The sequence below is a fragment of the Myripristis murdjan genome, chromosome 5 (assembly GCF_902150065.1).
Source record: "Myripristis murdjan chromosome 5, fMyrMur1.1, whole genome shotgun sequence".
Taxonomy (NCBI): Eukaryota; Metazoa; Chordata; class Actinopteri; order Holocentriformes; family Holocentridae; genus Myripristis; species Myripristis murdjan.
The window spans coordinates 1,611,200-1,630,337 of NC_043984.1; the positions used below are offsets into that span (position 1 = coordinate 1,611,200).

The 19,138-nt window shown below is 39.2% G+C and overlaps 1 protein-coding gene across 1 annotated transcript in view; it reads right to left on the reverse strand.

Moving 5' to 3' along the window:
• Positions 1 to 3,111: 3,111 nt before the first annotated feature.
• Positions 3,112 to 19,138, reverse strand: part of cacna1sa (calcium channel, voltage-dependent, L type, alpha 1S subunit, a) — a 47,020-nt gene continuing 30,993 nt past the window's right edge. The window contains exons 27-43 of the mRNA XM_030051491.1: positions 18,897 to 19,007; positions 17,818 to 17,901; positions 13,853 to 13,900; positions 13,003 to 13,029; positions 12,790 to 12,915; positions 12,618 to 12,683; positions 11,910 to 12,001; positions 10,905 to 11,064; positions 10,560 to 10,687; positions 10,348 to 10,444; positions 9,134 to 9,236; positions 8,243 to 8,344; positions 7,981 to 8,111; positions 7,412 to 7,537; positions 5,982 to 6,139; positions 4,606 to 4,702; positions 3,112 to 3,303 (exon numbers count right to left, since the gene is read on the reverse strand). Of these exons, the coding sequence (XP_029907351.1) occupies positions 3,112 to 3,303; positions 4,606 to 4,702; positions 5,982 to 6,139; positions 7,412 to 7,537; positions 7,981 to 8,111; positions 8,243 to 8,344; positions 9,134 to 9,236; positions 10,348 to 10,444; positions 10,560 to 10,687; positions 10,905 to 11,064; positions 11,910 to 12,001; positions 12,618 to 12,683; positions 12,790 to 12,915; positions 13,003 to 13,029; positions 13,853 to 13,900; positions 17,818 to 17,901; positions 18,897 to 19,007 (1,848 nt within the window). The remainder of the gene's footprint in view (positions 3,304 to 4,605; positions 4,703 to 5,981; positions 6,140 to 7,411; positions 7,538 to 7,980; positions 8,112 to 8,242; positions 8,345 to 9,133; positions 9,237 to 10,347; positions 10,445 to 10,559; positions 10,688 to 10,904; positions 11,065 to 11,909; positions 12,002 to 12,617; positions 12,684 to 12,789; positions 12,916 to 13,002; positions 13,030 to 13,852; positions 13,901 to 17,817; positions 17,902 to 18,896; positions 19,008 to 19,138) is intronic.

A 19,138-nucleotide genomic window follows, 5' to 3' on the forward strand; every position in this document is an offset into this window, starting at 1 on the left:
TCACCAAATATATGACCTATTTCAATGGCCACATTTCAAGTGAATTTTGCTGTCATTTGTAGAGATGCGGAGTATGGAATTTCTAATTTTTTGGGACTCTTGCATTTGCAAAAATGTGAAACCTTTTAGATTGATCAGTTTTTGGAAACAAACTGTAGTTAACATAACCCCTTCAGACCCTGTGTCCATTGGAATGGACATGACATATTTCTGTCTCTAAACCAATAAATACTGGGTAATTGAATGATGTCAGTAATGCTGGTTATTGGTTGGATCCTGATTATCCAATCATAATCATGTTATGACTTTGAGCACGCTCTGAGAGAGTGACAGACATCGGACAAGACAAGCATGGCTGAGCGACTGCAGAGAGGGAGGAGTAAGTGCCCATTTTCAATCAAAAATATAAATTTATGTTCATGATGGCCAAACAAATTTTCTGTCAGCACAATTGTAACTGTTACAAGTGATAATATTTTAAGTAATTTTGAACATACATCATATGGTTAATTTACAGGCTTTTTTCAAAGTCTGATGTCCATTGCAATGGACATGAAAAAATACTATTAAAAACATGAGTTAGCAAAAATGTGTTTTTTCCACTTTGTTTTTATGTTGGAGAGGAATCAGAATCAGTTAAAAAAAAAAAAAAAAATTGCCCAGCAGAAAAAATGCGGGTCTGAAGGGGATAAGGAAGGCCATTTTAACTGTCACTCTTCTTCAGACAATTCAAGAGAAATCCTTGTCCCATTCAACATGCTGCACTGTGCCAGTGGTTTCCAGAGTGGGCTCTAGTCTTCAGTAGAGTTTAAATGCTTGCGAAACTGGTCAGACCTTTAAATATATTATTTTAATCCAATTCTACAGTTTCATTGTGATGGTTACATTTTCTAATTTATTTTAATCTATTTTCATTTTTCTTTTCTTTCTTTTTTCTGATAATTTCCTGTAATTTTTCCTTTTTCCTATTTTGTTTCCTTATTTGGTTTGTGTTTGTGTGTGTGTGTGTGTGTGTGTGTGTGTGTGTGTACTAATTTTTCTGAGAATCTTATCAATCTTTTACTATTTTGTTCTGTCTTTTTTCTGTTCTGTCTGTTCTGTCTTTTCTATTCTGTCTTTTTTTGTCATCACCTTATTCCCCATTTTTTGGAATAAATCAAGTGAAGTGTCTAAGATTTAATTCACTACACATTTGCAACACAAAAATATGTCCGACTGATAATTTTAACATTCTGTTTTAATTTTGGCAATTTATTTGGCAAGTATGACACCAAGACAATTCCATAACAAAACAAAACAAACTATCATTTCATATCAGAGTCCTGAGGGCAAAATCCCTTTAATTCAGGGTCCGGGGCTTGATCAGAGTCAACGTGAGGGTCCAAAGCATGGAAAGGTTTGAAACCCCTGCACTATAAAACACCCAGTATAACATGTCTAATGACAGCCAGTCAAAACAGGTCAGCACCGGCAAATACAATAGCAGCCGATATACTGTGCATCCCTAGTGAACTGATGATCATGATCATGTAGTGAGAGCTTCCAGTTCAGTTCAGTCATGCAGCAAGAGGCTGTCTGCCAAGTCCATTTTGTGTGAACATTGGAACAGTTTTATCTCTACTAAACTATGAGGTTAGTCTTGGCAAACTTCACCAAAAAGTAGATCTGCTCATTTGTTATTACATACAATGAAGGCCATCATTAGAAGAACACATTTAAGATACACAGTACCTCAAAGTCCCATCCTTTTCCACAGCTTTACTTGTGTTAATCTTGTATACAATGACTAAAATAGCTAGCAAATCATAGGGGAATTTCTTTGTGGGGGATTTCACGTCAGCATACTGTTAAACAAATTGAGGATGAAAAACGTGTCATATTGCTCGGGATCAAAAACTTGAATGCAACATCATATCCTTGAATGCACCTCCCAAAACACAGTCTTGCAGCTGCTTACTGTATCCAAAGTCTTTCTGTTTCGTTCTCTGTATTTCCATTCTTTTAAAAGGGATGGTAAATTCAAATGTGTGATTTTTCGTTAAAATGTTTGTACGATCATCATTGGGTGCTGAAAACATCATGAAACTGTGATAACCCGAGGTCCTCTCTACACAGGGCTAGCTCCAACAAACTAACAGCAAATTTTAGCTTGTTAGCACGCCACACTCAGGATTATAGCACAAGACAGGAGGAAGTGAAGGCTTTTATCAAAATATGGAAGTTTTAGCCAGCGGGGTTGTCAGTCATGGACTTCCTCACATGTACAGCAATCTTATCTATGAAAACATTAGATATCGTATTTGCTGCAGCAACACTTCCAACCAGTGAGCTACTTTCACTACAATCAGTTGGTCATGACAGTAATGTTAGTCGAGGGGAACGCCCACTAGTGTGTGAATACCCGATGCGTCAGGCCAGGTTCAGTCACATCAGTGTCATTTTAGTGAAACTCTAGTGTCAAATAAATAAAAATGACGGACTCACTGTCTGTTCTGGGCAACTTCCAGCTGTGGTGCTGGAGTTTACGTGACGGCACTGAAGGCAACACAGACTATTTCAGGTGCTAAATGTAAACGTGTGATGGAGGACAAGCCAGCGCTCGGGCTCTTGTCAGGTTCAGGCGTGATAAAGGATGCTTGTTAGGTTTGGGTCGGGCTCGGTTACTATGATCCTGTCTCGAGTCGGGTTCAGACAAAAATATGCGGCCCGATCCGCCCTCTAACACACACACACACACACACACGCACACACACAGTCCTGCTGCAATGGATTACTACAGAAAATGAAGACTCTAAAACTCCATTTTATCACAGTTACTGACTTTCAGGAGCTCTCAGATCTTGGTGGATGATGACAATAGTATTCAAGAATAATACTAAATAATAAAATCCCTGTTTTTAATTGGGTTTACCATCCCTTTAAATATAGCATAGTAGACAATATTCTAAATATATTTATAAAAAACTACAGAATTACATTGGTGTCCTCAACAAATCAGATCTCAGCTCAGGTCTCACTGTATCCAGTAACATTTCTTTTGACATTTCATGCCTCAGCTGTCAACGTTGATGGATGACGTAGTATTTCCTGGCACTAAGCCCACTGGCTGCATTAGGTTGCTGGGTGTGGATGGGGTCGGTGGTCTCCTCCACTGGACCCCACTTTGCGTCTGCTGAGAAGCTCCTGAGCTGTGGTCTCCATCTCATCAACGTTTAAGTTCATGGCCTCGGCGAGCTCTTTCCTCGTTGTTGATACAAATCGAGGGTCAGTGGCCAAATCTTCCAAACCACCATTAATAAGACACTGAGAGAACAGAGTGAGGATAGGTGTGATCATTTCAGTGATGGAAATAAGCACCAATTAAATACTGTACTGGCTGTATGTTCAATAAGGACATACAGTCAGTGGCCACTTTATCAGCTCCACCTCTACAGTCTAATGCAGTTCAGGTCAGCAGCTCTGCCATAAATTCTACCTTTAAACAAAGTTAATAATGTTCAGGTTTTTTGACATTGTGTACATTTAATTCTGTGTTTATTATTGAGGTTGTAGTTTGCAGAGGTCTTGGACTGGACTACATTATATTGAGAGGTGTTTCTAATTTTTTGACCTCCCTATTTATATACATGAGGGGGACAGAATATTAGAAACACCCCTCAATAAACTGCAGTCCAGTCCAGCAGCAGCACTAACTATGAGCTCAATGCCAAACATAGAAGTGAATCAACACCTCTGTTACCGTGACAACAAGAAAAGCTGAGCATTATAGGCATCATAACTGTAAACTATGACAGAACATTTGTAGTGGATTGGATTAGACTGTACAGGTGGACCTAATAAAGTGGCCACTCACTATGTGTTAGTGATAGACTGATACTGATTTCAGGGCCAATATCAATATTGATTATTAGTAATTCAGGACACCCAAACAATATTTTGTATATTTGTAGTAAATTTAAAAATTGCAGTGTTGAAATTTACAGTGCAACACCAACACAAAGCTTGCTTTGCATTAAAAAATGTTTAATTATTTCTAAATTTAGGGCTGTGGCCACTTATGTGTAATTAAGTGGTCCCAGCAGGTGAATTATTAATAAATAAAACAGATTGTTTTGGAAACAAAAAAAAAAGTCTTGCTTGACATTAATCTAATTGTTCATTCTATGAGCGAGGCAACTCAGCAGACCTGCTTAGTTCTGCTTCATCATCACTTGGAGAGAGATTAATATCAAGCAGGATGTCCAGGATTTTGTGTTCCAAAGGATATTTACCTGCCTCACTAAAGAGCACCTGCCATGAGCCACTAGTGCCATGCAGAACAACATATTGTTTTATTGGTATTATTTTGCATGACAAAATCAATATAAACGCTGACTGGATTTCAAAACAGTCCCTCCCTGGGTTTGCTCAGTAATGGAGTATGTACTTTGCTGGCTGGCTGCTGAGTAAGCCTCAACATTGCTCAGTGGCTGCTGATCATCTGAGAAGAAGACATCCTTCATCCTTTACTGCTAACTCTGCTTTGTGTGTGTGTGTGTGTGTGTGTGTGTGTGTGTGTGTGTGTGTGTGTGTGTGTGTGTGTATCTGGCATATCTCTTCACCTACCTCCTGGATCATCCTGTCAGCTGAGCTCCATTTCTCTGGAGCTCCACTCATGGTTACAGGATGAACATGTGAGGAGGCCTCGCTCTCATAGGCAAAGCTGCAATGACAAGAGAGAAAGGCCCATCAGTCGCAGTCTACCTCAGCACAGCTCCACAGGGCCCTTCACACACCGCTGCCAACACACAGCACATTTGATCCAAACCTCCACACTTTCAAACCTGCGCTAATTCACTTGATTTCTTTCAAAACATTACTGGAACATTAGTAAAAAAAAGAAAAAAGAAAATACATACAGAGAAATTAAGTTGCTGACTGGAGCAAAAAGTGGTTCTTCAGAGTGATGCCATAGATGACCCATTTTGGTTCCACAAAGAACCTTTCAGCAATATGTTCTTTAAAGAACTCCCAAAGGTGCCTCAAAGAACCATCAAAAAAAATTTTAGTAAAGTTTTTTCTTTTTCTTTCTTTTTCCATGCTTTGGACCCTCACGTTGTGGACCCAACTGGTTTAGTAAAGAACCTTTTCTGAATGGTTCTTTAAAGGTTCTGTTTTAAATCAGATGACTGTGTGCAGGTTGAAAACCTACATGAACATCGTGTTGGTCGGTTCTCCACGTTCCGTGTTCCTTCACTGGGTTCCAGACGAGCTATTAAAAATGTCAGCTGTGACGCTGCGGCATTTTTCTGTTTTCTGATGTTTATAGACCAAGACATGAATCCATTCACTGAGGAAATAATCTGCACATTAATCCACAATTTAGATCTTTTGATCTAATCTTTAGAAAATGTAGATTCCATGTTTGTCTTGTGAATGGCTGCTGTGTTGTCAACCAACAACTTTTGATGGCCATCATAACTTCAACAAAGATTTAAGTGTTACCATCAGATAGCTGTGCAGCCATGCTCCTGCCCTGGCCAAGTTACCTAAGGTTGCTATGGAGACGGAGTTAGTAGAATGCACTGTGGCATGACAACATGTGCAAGGGCTCTTTATTTTATTGTTTTTTTCCCATTAAAACATTAGTTTTATGTTAGAACAATATAAGTTATTTCATAATGACTATAAATGTTTTATATTATAAAAATATACCGGTAATCACCTTGTAACAGCAAAGGTGTTATGGCACAAGATAAATAGTACATTGATATACCAAGAAAAGAATCTAGCTATAAGTTTGTATGTCGTAATAATGTGTAAAGATGTCATTCTTGTTTGTTTTTTTGTATTTATGTTCCGATATTTTCATCTGTTTTTGCTCTCATTTAATGTGAGGTGGTTAATCAAGTTTCCTCCATAAGGATTAATATAGTTATCAACCAATCAATCAACAGCTAGCTTTGTGAACACACACTGACATAACAAACACAGTCACAGACCTGTTCCTTGTGCTGCTGTTGGTAATGTTAACGTTGTTATTGTTGTTTGCTCCCTCTGCCATCTGCAGGGGGCGCTGGCTGGTGGCCTGACCGGCGTTGGCCGTCTCGTTCTCCATAGAGAAAGGGTCCACATCGTTCCCAAACAGACCACCTTTCCTCTGGGTTGGAGAACACAACAGTTTGTTTAGGTTAGTCTCTGCTGATAACACAACGTTTCAGTGTCTTCTTTCCACTTTGTTTCTCTCTACGTTTCTTGTTTTTGAGAATTCATTTCTTTTGCTATTTCCACTTCACTTCTAAAGTCTACTGATGTTGTGATTATCTCTCTGAAACCCAAGCCTGTGGGTTCAGTTTCTTTCTTTTTATTTGAGATTTTTTGGGGACATTTTTGGAAAAGTTCTTGAGAATGTTTCAAAATTTTCCAAAACTGTTTTTTTGTGTGGTAATCTCATTTTCTTTTTTAAAATGATCTCTTACTTATTTTCAGGTCATTCATCAGGTGTCATCACCTTTTTCCCATGTTTATGAAAGAAATCAAGTGAATATGCTCAGGTTTCAAAGAGTTAAACACTTGTGAAAGGCATGTGAACGCTTTATTCTTTCTCAAGCACTTAAACACAAGAAATCTGATGCCGATCACCGGCATTACTGATATGACATTTAAATATAATTTTAATAATTATCAGTACAGTTTTCTTTCTTTTCAAAATATTTTTGCAAACTATCTGGTTATTTTCTTGTGAGTATTTTGCTCATTTTTTTTTTTTTTTTGTAATGTCCCAGTAACATTTTTGGTAATTTGCTCTTAGAAACCCTTAGAAACTGAGTTTCTAAGGGTTATACGGGAAATTATTATTCATCCAAATGATTACTAATCAGGGATCTGAGCACCAAGTACCATAACCATACTGTATTTGTTAGGATTGTTACTTTTTTCTATTTTTATCAATGAAAATAGTTAAATATGGCTTATGAAAAACTGACAATCAATCAATTTTACCTTTAGGTAGGTACGCTAGAGAAAACATTAAACAGTTACCATATGATACAACATATCCATATACATTAAAATATTGCACATCAAATTATCAGTGTATTACAATAATGCAGATTCCCTTGATGTATTACTTTATAACACTAGATATTGCATATACCCTATGTGAGGAAGAGTCACTTACACTTTCCTCACAGGAGCATAAAATGATCAGTGCTTCACACAGTATACCCCCTACTATCTCCCCTCCATCTTCCTGCCTTCAGAAACCCATTACTGGTCTCCCTCTACTCTCTCTATGATCCATCCATCTGTTCTTCATTCCTCCTATCCATCCATCTTTTTTGTATTTCTTGCTTTGATGTTAACTTGATGTCAACTGTTGCTACTGTGTCATTTGAATTCAGGGGATCTATCTATTTATCTCTCCCATTACCCTGAAGATGCCCTCATCAGCAGCTTCATCCATGACTCGGTCCATTTCCTCCTCATTCATCAGGTCTCCAGAGATCGCCCTATGGAGCTCTGGAACTGCCTCTTCTTCGATGTTCCTCAATCCCGCCTGATGGAATAATATTACAATACTCCAACCACTCAATGACAGCCCACCATACTGCAAAGCACACACTAAATACATAAACATATATAAAATCCGCATAACAAGCAAGGGTTTTCAGAGATGTTGTGGCGAGATTTCATTGAAAATGCGTGTGTTTGGGAAGAATTGAGCACATGACTGGATACTGGAGATTTGGATCATACAGCATGATGAGTGTGAGCTTTTTAAACAGAACTTTTGATAGCGTTTTTCTGTTGTAAAATCATAACATAGCTAATGTTTTGGGAATTTGAGTTTACCATGAATGCTTGTGGGTAAGACATATTTTGGAGGTAGAAGGCAGCACGCCTTATGCATTATGGGTGAGGTATCTCTTTAAAGAAGAGAGTGAGCCAAAGAGAAAGCAGGCTAGCTGAGTGGTCAAACAGAAACATTTAGGCACTGACCTGTATCTCGTTAGTGGCGCTCTTCTTGGTGGGCCGGTAACCGTAATATTCCTCCTGTCTCTTCTTCAGCTTCCTAAAGTAGTCCTGGATCAGGAAGGTGGCATAGAACTTCCCTACGGTTACCTCATCATCTGGCAACACATACAAATACCTCTTTCCATTTCACAAACTCTACTCACATTTGACATGATAAATGCTTCAGTTGTAGTGACAAGGTAGGAAAATCAGTTTTATGATTTTGAAAGCTGTCATGAAAGCTGACCTCCTATTGGTGGGATAACTTGATCCAGTAGTTTCATGCTGGTGCGCTTCCATATCTTCTTGATGATGGCCCTCAGTTCCTCATTGGCTTGCTCAAAATTACCTGAGCATAATGATGTTATAAATAAACCCAAGAGACAAAGTATGGTAGGAATAACCAAGGATTCGACCCAAGACAATATGACTCCTGCTGTAAGGCCTCAAAACAGAAACAAGAGTGTAGTTGTGACTCAGAGTTACCAGTCAGACCAGCAGTGAGTGTGCAGAGATGCCACCTTTAGTGTTGCTGCCACAGGTAGGACCGTGTATATAAAGAAATGGCAAAAGACATTCTGATGGTGGATGGAGTGCTAGAAAAACTACTAGAAGGCCAATTCGAAGGTGGCAGATGACACTTCTTTTGGGAAGGGGAACCTTTAATATAATACCAAATATAATTAAAAGACAATACTAGTGTTTTGCATTGTTAGTATAATATCTAAAAAATATCTATACTCCACGTTTCTGCTAATCTTTTCTCAAAGAACTCCGATATAATTTTTCCTGCCTTTTCTCCAGCAACTGGTTTCCATTCTTTCCACTACGATATGAAAATGAACTCTGAGACACTTCAAACTTTCTTCACTGTAATAAAGTCGTCCACATTAGTTTTCCTAAAAGGAGCTGCACTGTTGTGTTTTGATAACTGGATATTGGGGCAGAGTGAAACAGTCTGCCATAAAATAGTGCCTGGGGAAACGTTTTGCTTTTCACAGGCAATGATCAGTAATGTGGTTTATGAATTTTGATGATTTTGTTAGTCGCAGAAGTTGAACATAATAAGGTGGCTGTTTCAACCAAAGTAACCCCACATTTACAACAGTTTCCCCACATAAAATGTGGACACACCCACCTTCAGTCTTGATTTTCAGTGCAGTCCGGACCAGTGCAAACAGCGTGGCGTTGAAGGTGACCGTCCCATCACTGTTGAGAGGCATGTTCATGGAGACCAGCCTCTGCAGACAAAAACCCATCAAATGTTAATTTGGTCATGAGCTCTTTGCTGCACAATGCAACACAAGACAATGCAATAGCAAGATATTAGCCTAACTTGTTGACTCTTGCAAAAATTATATTGGTGATTATACAGATAAAAGTTGGATTTTTGCCTTGTTTGTTGATAAAGTATGGAGACAAGAGGTCTATCTGTTATGGCATTCTGTTATGTCTACATCTATCTATCTATGTATTTATCTATCTGTCTGTCTGTCTGTCTGTCTGTCTGTCTATCTGTCTGTCTGTATTCAATTCAGTGGTGCCTTATTGACATGACAAGTAAAACACTTAAACTGCATGAAAATACATTTGGAAAAGCTCACCAACATTAAACAAACTGAATATTACACAACTTGCTGTGGCAAAGCTCAGCTTTGTTCTCTTGTTTGTGCTGGAAAGGAGCTGGGGCTTGTCTCACATATGAATGAGTTTGGGGGCTTAGTTGAGGCTTAATCTTTGCTTTTTGGTCTCACAGTAGTGGTTCACTTTTAAGTGAGGTACTTCACCATGGTAACTAAAGCTGCACACCTAATCTACGTTGGGCGGGTTATATTCTGGCAGTCAAGACACTGGGACGCTGACAAAGATGTCCTGAGATGTCCTTCAACATTTGGTCATGTAATGTGCTTCTGGGCCAAGGTACGAGGTTAAATTCAAGAGAAAGCCAAATACATGTTATGTCTGTGTCCTTGAACTCTCTCTGGCCTGATCAGACCCCATCTGCACATTCCTGCACATCACCATGATCAACAAGGATATATTCTGCATTATTACTCTATATGAGTGGAACCCATTAGAGAGCAACTGCAATAAAAGAAATATTAATGCTACAAATGAATGGTGAAAATTCATCCAGTGTCTCGGTGGATTCAATCTCTGAACCCATCAGCTCTTGTCTGAGGATGATTTAGCCTCGCAGCAGTATATGTATATGTATGTGTGTGTGTGTGTGTGTGTGTGTAAATATACTGTGTGTATAAATATACTGTGTCTGTGTATATATATATATATATATATATATGCACATAAATCATGTGCATATACCATGTACCTCTATGTTGGTGTACTCACCTTGCAGGCAATACGATGAGGACAGAACTTTCCAAAACCCAGAGGAGGAGGGATCCTCCGCAGGAGCGTCACAACATCAAGGTGCTTGATACGCCCCCTGCAGGATAGGATAACAAAATATGAAGATTTGATCTATATGTAAACAAATGGAAAAACAGGCACACACACACACACACACACACACACACACACACACAAACTCTCTCTCTTACGTGGCCTCAGGATCATATTCTGCCCAGATTTTCTTGAACTCATCCAGGTGTTGGGGGCCAAGGATTGACCAATCACGTGTCAAGTAGTCAAAGTTGTCCATAATGACAGCCACAAACAGGTTGATGATCTGTGAAGGACAAACAATTGATATCCGTGTGCATATGTACTGGGCCACACCTTCATCACTGAATTTAGGTGTTTGATTCAGTCCCATTGTTCCACAGGTTACAATACTTGTACTATATTTTTATATTGATAAATACTGAAATTTACCTACATCTGCAAACAGTTCACACACAAATGTGTTCTGCTCATGTTTCATGAATGAGACCCTGTGTGTTTACCAAGAAGGCACAGAGCATGTAAAAGCTCATGAAGTAGATGATGGCGAAGTTGGCTCCACATGTGTATTCCTCCCCTGGCAGGTAGTCAGACTTTGGGTCACACCTCTTCCCATACATACATGCCAGCATCACTTCATGCCACGCCTCCCCTGTAGCACACCTAAACAGCAAAGACATCATCGGTTGTGCAGTCACACACAGGCTCATACTGCAAGAAACTTTCCCAAATAATACAGTAGGTGTCAACAGAGGGGACATATTTTTTTTGATTACAATAAGTTACAAAGTTACAATCTGACTGTCTTACACAACACAATATCCATGTCGGGTTGAATCGAGATCAACTGGACTATTTGTAGTTTCTTGACGATGTGTCACTTCTCATGCAAGAAGCCTCTTGAGTTGTGACAGACTAGTGGGAAGCCCCAGCTCTTGAACCTGTGTGGGGTTAAACCACTGGAGCATTCGTGCTCCCTCCTGTTGTGACCACTGTCAGTAGTGCTGGTGGAATCACCTGAATTCAGGAGTGCACGATGGTTGTAAGGGTCTTCCAAGAGTGAATGGTAGTGATGCATATTCATACATGTCACAAATCCAATAAAAAAAAAAAAACTGCATTGGAATCGGTTTAGATTAAGGGTTTCCCACAGACATGAATTGCAGTACTGATCAATTTTACAATAAATATGCAATCAACCAACCTTGCTTATCCATCATTTCACAGGTGGACAACACTGACTGCACCAGATGCCATATTTAATAAGAGGACAATACTGGACTCAAATATCAGCAACTTGGCATATTGCTTTAACCCATTAACAACTACAGGCTCCGTGTTCCAGCTGGAACCCCTCTTATCTCTTCACAGTGGTATGTTCCCTTTTTCTGGTAGACTTACAGTCATTTTAGCAGATATATGTTTGCAATGTCACCTTGAACTGTTCACAAGTGAAGTGTTTGTGTTATGCTAAATATTGTTGAAGCAAAGAAAGTGAGGCCACAAACCTGAACAACAGCAACACGGCTTGTGGAAATGTCTGGAAGTTGTTGTTCCTGTTGATGTATGTACCATCAACCAAGGCAATTTTACCAAATATCTGAGAAGAAGAGAAGAGAGATCAATGATCAGTAATGGGCTTTCTTTCATGCTTTCTAGCGTTGTTGAAGACAACGGGTTGAAAGCTATCATACAGACTGTGTCAGGGAATCCATCGTACAGTATAAATCCCCTTAAAGAGCAGCGATTTTTTTCCAAAATACTCTCTGCAACAGTGAAAGGGCGAGCAAGCAAGTAATTTCATACAATTAACTGTGTAATTAATTATGCTTAATCCATTTTGACCTTGACCATGATTAAAAATGTAAGACAAAAAAAACAAAAACAAAACATTTGCCAGCCCTAATGTGTATCCTACGGTTTCAGAGACTTTACAAACTAATTAGATAAACTAAAAAATGCAGTCGTCAAGCTAAAAACAAAATTGTTTCTCTTAGTTTCTGAAAAGTTGACATTTTGGACAGCAGCAATATATCATCATCATCATCATCATCTTCATTAACATACACACATATAGTTATAATAAGTCAAAAAACATGTAGGCTATGTGCATGTCTGTTTTCAGTGCACTTCAGTGTGAGTTTCGGTGCCCTTTCACCCCTCACAGGGTGTGTATGTGTGTTTGGTGTGTGAGCACATGTGTGTGTCTGTAATACCTGCATACCAACCACAGCATAGATGAAGAACAGCATGAGAATAAGCAGGGCCACGTAGGGTAGAGCCTGCAACACAATCACCAATTACAGCATGACGGTAAACCAATCAAAGCTCAGGCTGAATTATTAGACATTATTATAATATCATGTTAGATATTGTTTGAACTCTGACCTGGAAGGACTTGATGAAGGTCCACAAAAGATTCCGTATCCCTTCAGAGCGATTCAGAAGTTTTACCAGACGCATGACACGAAAGAGTCTGAAGAAGGTGATGGACACACTCATGTTCTCTGAGGACTTTGAGAGACAGGACACAAACGGGACATTACACAGTGCCCACTGCTGAACCGCAACAAAACATTTAAAAACCTCAGAACAACTCACCGCAATCGCCTGCATGGGATCCACTTCCTGAAGCATTGAAAATCAAGTTTTAATGATTTCACATCAAATATTCTAGGTAGAAAAACATGTGCACTTTTTTCCATCATCACACCAAACTTTAACACCACTGAAGCTCTCATCTTTCACACGGTTGGCTACAGAGGCTAACTTTGTTAGCATCAACAGAATTAGATCGAATCATTTAAAAAAAAAAAAATACTGTCACAGAGCAAATTCTTACAGTGCTTGCAAGCAAACTGGTGAAATATTATTAAGACATATTCAATATGCAGTTAAAATGTTAGTAATAAACAAGGGCGTGTAATATTTGAATCATATCTTGCAGTATAGTTGCCATGTTCTAACAATGAATTGTAGGTCTAAATCATGCAACATACAGTGAGGGTTTGACTAATGCATCAGTTTGCAGATATATGGGACTGATTTGGGCCTTTTATGGCATCGATAATGTTCACCTTTGATATAATGGAGATTCATTTCTGACCAGAGTTCATGAATATGTTATTATTACTTTTACTGCAGATGTCTGCCCAGAGAAGTCAGTCAGCTGTGGTGTGGAAGGATTTTCATCCACAGCCTGTAAAACCTGCGATGAAGCCTGCCCCCCCCCCCTGGGTCAGCAAGCTACTAACCCCCCCAAAACAATATCATTAATATGGCTTTCAATGGAGAGATTTGGGCTTTTTCACCCAGAATAAAACTACTTCTTGGCCAAAACTTAAAGCTATTAAATATAAGTTCAAAATACCATTAATTTGCAGGCCTAAACCCAATGTTCATACAACATGTGAATGCTGGACATGCAATAATGAAGCAGGTGGATAGTTACAGCGCAGCCGTGGAGACAGTAAAGCCCTCCTGAGGAAGCCAGTGCTGCCTGTGGGAGGAGAAACAGAGGCAGGAGGTGAGCTCAGAGGAAGAACGACAAGGACATCCAGCTACAGAGACATCTGTGGGACATCAGTGAGGAAGGATGGAAGACGAAAAGACTGAACAGAAGGCTGAAAAAAAAAAATGAATTAAAGATAACGTTCAAAAAACAGAAGGCAGGTGTCCTTTTAGCACATAAATGAACACCAGCAAAGCAGATTATGCTAACATAAAAAAACAAGTCCTGATAACCCTGTTTTTATTTTCATTTTTTTGTGTGTAATTACAGTTATTTGTAAAAGTACTATCAGGTCATTTCTTGCTGGTGCAAGGAACTTGGCGGCTCCTGCAGACCTTACCTGCCGGATCTACTTCCCAGTTCAAATAGGGAAACAACAAGAAAAGAGCCGTTTCATTTCCTCAAAAAATGAATACAAGGACTTGTTTTTATATTGTATAATCCACTTGCTGCTGTTCATTTATGCGCTAGAAGTGTTATTTTGGGAGCTGTTTTGCCGCACTACAGACTGAATGGAGAGATACAAACCCAGTGTTGTTGATTAGCAGCTCAGGGAAGCACAAAGCAACTAATGAGGAGATTTCAGCACCATGTGGACTATAGTGTATATAATGACCAGGGACTTCAACGCTACACCAGCCAATTCTGCTCTCAGTTAGAGTAGATGTTCTTTTCAAGTAAATCCACAATATATATATATAAATGGAAGATTTGATCATCAAATGTTAAAGTGATAATCCTCAAGTTCCTCATTTTTGCTATCTATGGTGCTAACTGTTTTTTAATCTGAAGAAACCAGAGGTTCCTGGAGGTCTTGCCTCTGTAGTAAAACAAATACTTCTATATTATGTAGACAAGCAAGGAAAAATACCCCAAACTTTCAAAAAGTTTCAAAATGAGCCTGTGGGTGCGGTAGATAATGGATCTATCCAGAAATTGTAACGAGGCAGAGGGAAGCCTCTCGACCTACTTCACTGCTATTCTCTGAAGTGAATAGTCCCTGAAATCACATCAGCTTAGTCAGAATGGAACACCACGAGGAGGATTTTGAGAAGTTTGCTGCTGTTGTGAAAATAACCGGTTTGCTGCTGTTGTGAAAATAAACATACATCCCGTTGATGGGTTCAAACCTTTCAACAAAGTTGGTTGAGGATTTATTTTCTGGGGAGGACGCTTTGGCTTTTTGGCTCCCACACTTTAGCAGAAATGTAATATATCAGACATGGGCAACACTGAGCTCAACTAAGCTCAAATTGGCTGCAGAGTGCGTGTGGCAGACTCTCTGTTGTAATAGTCATTAGCTCCCTGCGTTCCATCATGGAAGAACAAGAGAAACATATAAATTCCTATCAAATTTCAGCTGCATACATTGGTCACAACATTACAGATTAGCAGATTACCAGTGGAGTGGTTGCCAATTTAATACAAATTCCATCTGGCATTAAACAAGTTTTGGGCTGTTTTTTTGGCAGGTTTGGGATTTCCCTGGTTAAATGTGAATCTGCCAATACTGAGATTTGCAGTGCTATTGTTTTGGCTGTAATTTGTCATGGATGAACAGTACATATGTGACAGACGAAGCCCGTCACATATGTAGTGTTTGCTTGTTTCAAGCTGCCTGTAGAATGTATGACAGCCATCTCTTGTGGTTGATTACATGTCTTTAGCCATCTGCAGGCAGCAGGACCAGTGTGTTGTTCTGTCCCTCGAAATTGAGGCTGTTTGCTTTTCATAGTGCCACACAAATATGCACATGTTATCCTATTTAGATACCTCTTGAGTCTTGTGTAAGTAACATTAGGCTGTTGCAAAGTACAACAACTCCTTTTGCTTTTGAACACACCAAGCGTGTTGTGTGTAACCCAGGGTTTATGCCGTGGAAAAAAATCAACTGTCATTCTGCATTTGCACTTTGTGGTAGTAACAACTGGTAGCATAACTTAAAATGCTGATGTTTAACAGTAACAAATGAGACAAAGTAATAGAGATAGAGCCATGTATCTGACCATGACAAAGTTAAGGCATTCTTCTTGGGCTCCAATTTGTTTGTGGTTTTCAAAGTCACTGGTTTATAATGGATACAGTTCTGTTCTTGCATTTATTGCTGATGAAATTTTAGTTTCTATAGGTTGCTCTCTTTTGTTTGTATCTTTAACCACTCTGTCTCTCACTGCTTGCACTATACTCAATTGTTATCAATCAATTATAGAGAGCAGTGACATGGACTTTTATTTTTTGAAAATGTCACAGAAAATGTCTTACAATGGTAAAACATACACAATTTAAACAAACTGAGTTTGACTTTAAAACACATTTGAGGTATGAAAACTGGCCTGTTTTACAGAGGTCACAGTAAAACGACAGAGGGACATCACTCTGAGCATGGACAAAATGAAAATGGGTAATACAGTGAAACAGGTTGTTTTCTGCCCTTATAACCTGATCTGTAATCAATAGTGACAATTTGCATAAAAACTTGAAGTGAAAAGAGGGCGCTGCTCCTGGGAAAGTAACTAGGGGCAGAAAATAACCACAACCACTGTGATAATGACAGCATGGGATCATTATCAAGGCAATGCAGTGATGACTCAAGCAATCCCCTATCCATACCTTAGAAAATACATTCTTCCTTCTTTCTTTTTTTGTATTTTTTATTCTTATTTTTCTTGTTTTTTTTTAATTAATTAATTTATTTATTTTTTTTACTGCAGTTTGGACCTACGGTGGTGGTGAAGTGCACAACACAACAACAGTTCATAAAAAAATAAACTATTACAACAACAACAAAAAACCTAACAACACTCTAAACAAAGTAACATTTCAGGAAATAAATGTATAAAGCCTGATACATAAAAAAAAAAAAAAAATCCCATATTTTTCCCATCTCTGCAGCCATGGCTTTTCTCTCAATTGCTGTTCATGCTGTGCAAGGCTTACAACAGGAAGTCCAGTAACAGCACCAATAGCAAACAAACAAACTACAATTTTTTATTATTATTATTATTATTTTTAAATACAATTTTAAAAATAATAATGTTTGTGTTTTTTACAGTTCACAGCCACCGTATGTACCCCAGTCACCTTTTTTTCCCCCCAATTTTTGTCTTGTATTGAAATACGTCCAGTTGGAATGCCATAATAGTATAATATTGGCCATGCTGAACAGTGATAAAGGAGAACGGGGAGGTAAGGAGGAAGGATGTGTCCTCTTCTGGAACAGCAATACCTGGGAGTGTTTTGGGGTGCTGGGAAGTTTGACAGAAAAGGTGGGGGCAGTGGTGGGGTGGCGGTGGCGGTGGTGGTGGTGGTGGGGGGGTTTGTGGCTCATGTGGCATGGCTGTGGGGGGGTTGGGGCATATACTGACCGCATTCTCTGTGCTAGCGTTGGAGCCCAGGGCCAGCATGGGAGCCTGGCTTGTGTGTCTCTTTGTGGTGGGTGGGTGGGGTATAAGAATAGAAACAGTCCACACAGTCAGCTTGGGGATTAAATGCGCAAATATTTTTGTGGTTATGACTTTCAACAGCCTCTCCTTCCCAACATAGCATATACGCAAAAGAGCAATTCACAGATAAGATTTTGTTTAAAAACAGACAATCACAATGAGACATGATAATGTAAACCGTCGCCTGTTTTCTGTGCGATATTCACAACCTGGAATTAAAAAAAACTACAAAGTAAACGCTACCATGGAACCAGCAAAATCTTTTGAATGTCACAAATGGTAAAGGTGCTGACAGTTACTCACAGTTGTGTTGACACTGGGCTACAAGGGCAAACCCTACATGCGTGTGTGTGTGTGTGTGTGTGTGTGTGTGTATGTGAGAGTGTGAGTGTGAGTGTGAGAGTGAGTGAGTGAGTGAGTGAGAGAGAGAGAAAGAGAGAGAAAGAAAGACATGGTACTCACATCGATCTCACTCAGTGTCACATCCACAACGCTGCCGATGACGATGACAAAATCAAAGACATTCCAGGGGTCTCCAAAATAACCCTGACGAAACACAATACCATGAGCCATGTGTGTGCTTGTGTGTGTGTGTGTGTGTGTGTGTGTTTGTGTGTGAGATTGTGTGAGTGTTCATATGTGCAAGTGAATACACATGTCTGTCTGCAGTCACATATGTAGGGAATTCATTTATCATGGAAGGAAAACATCCAGCAATATCACATCCATCACAATTTATATAAACGTTTTCAAAATTTAACCTTTTAATAAAGTCTCTGCAAAGAGTGCTCTTTGCAGAGGGATAGTTCACCCATTTTGAAAAGAAAGATGTTATTTCTCTTCCTTCATAGCTGTTATGTAGTGGTGGTAGCTTCCTCCCTGTTAGCAACTGTTAGCCTCCTGCCACTGAAGTGGACTTTCCCCTTGCTAATGTTCTTAAAAATAACCACCATAATCCATTCAAACTAATAAATAAACAAAATTTGAGCATGATGATCTGCAGCAGAATTTTTACAGCCAAAATGGCATAAAAATGTTAGCGGTTACAACAGTGTCTTGCAGGTGCAACATGTGATAGAGGGGCGTTCACGTGTTCAGTGAAGAAAACAAATGATAGTAAACTTGCAAGCAATCTGCTTGTCTCTGTGGTGGCTGCTGCTGCTCTGGTGCAGAGTGATAGAGGAGGTGCAGAAGTTTCCAGATCTCTCTGGATGTTGACAAATACAGTGGAAAAATACAGTTTTAAACTGTCATTTGAGCAAAATATTATCAGCATGCACTCATTGGTCAGTATGCATTTTAGGTTTGGAAAGGGACACTTGTTAAATGACATTAAACCTTCTTTGAGTGGATTACAGTGGGTGTTTTTAGGAGTGTTAGCTGGGGGGTAGTCCACTTCAGTGGCAGGAGACTAGCACCACTACTGTCCTACATGAAATAATATTAAATTTTTTCAAATTGGATCAACTATCCCTTTAATATGATGTATCTGGGCAATGTATGGGTAATTATGGTACTGGGTATGCTGTATGGTGACTAACCTTGGCTTTGAAGGCCATGAGTTTAAGGATCATCTCCACAGTGAAAAGCACAGTGAAAATCACATTCAGCATGTCGGACAGGTGGGTGACATGGTCCGACTGGTTACAGTGCTGAGGGACAAACAGGTCCAGAATGCAAAATGCACAAATGTTAGGTGAGAAACATTTTGCTTGGATGATACCTGCCAGGTTATAACTGATAGGATGTATTTTAGAGGTGCACAAAGTCAATACAACAAACA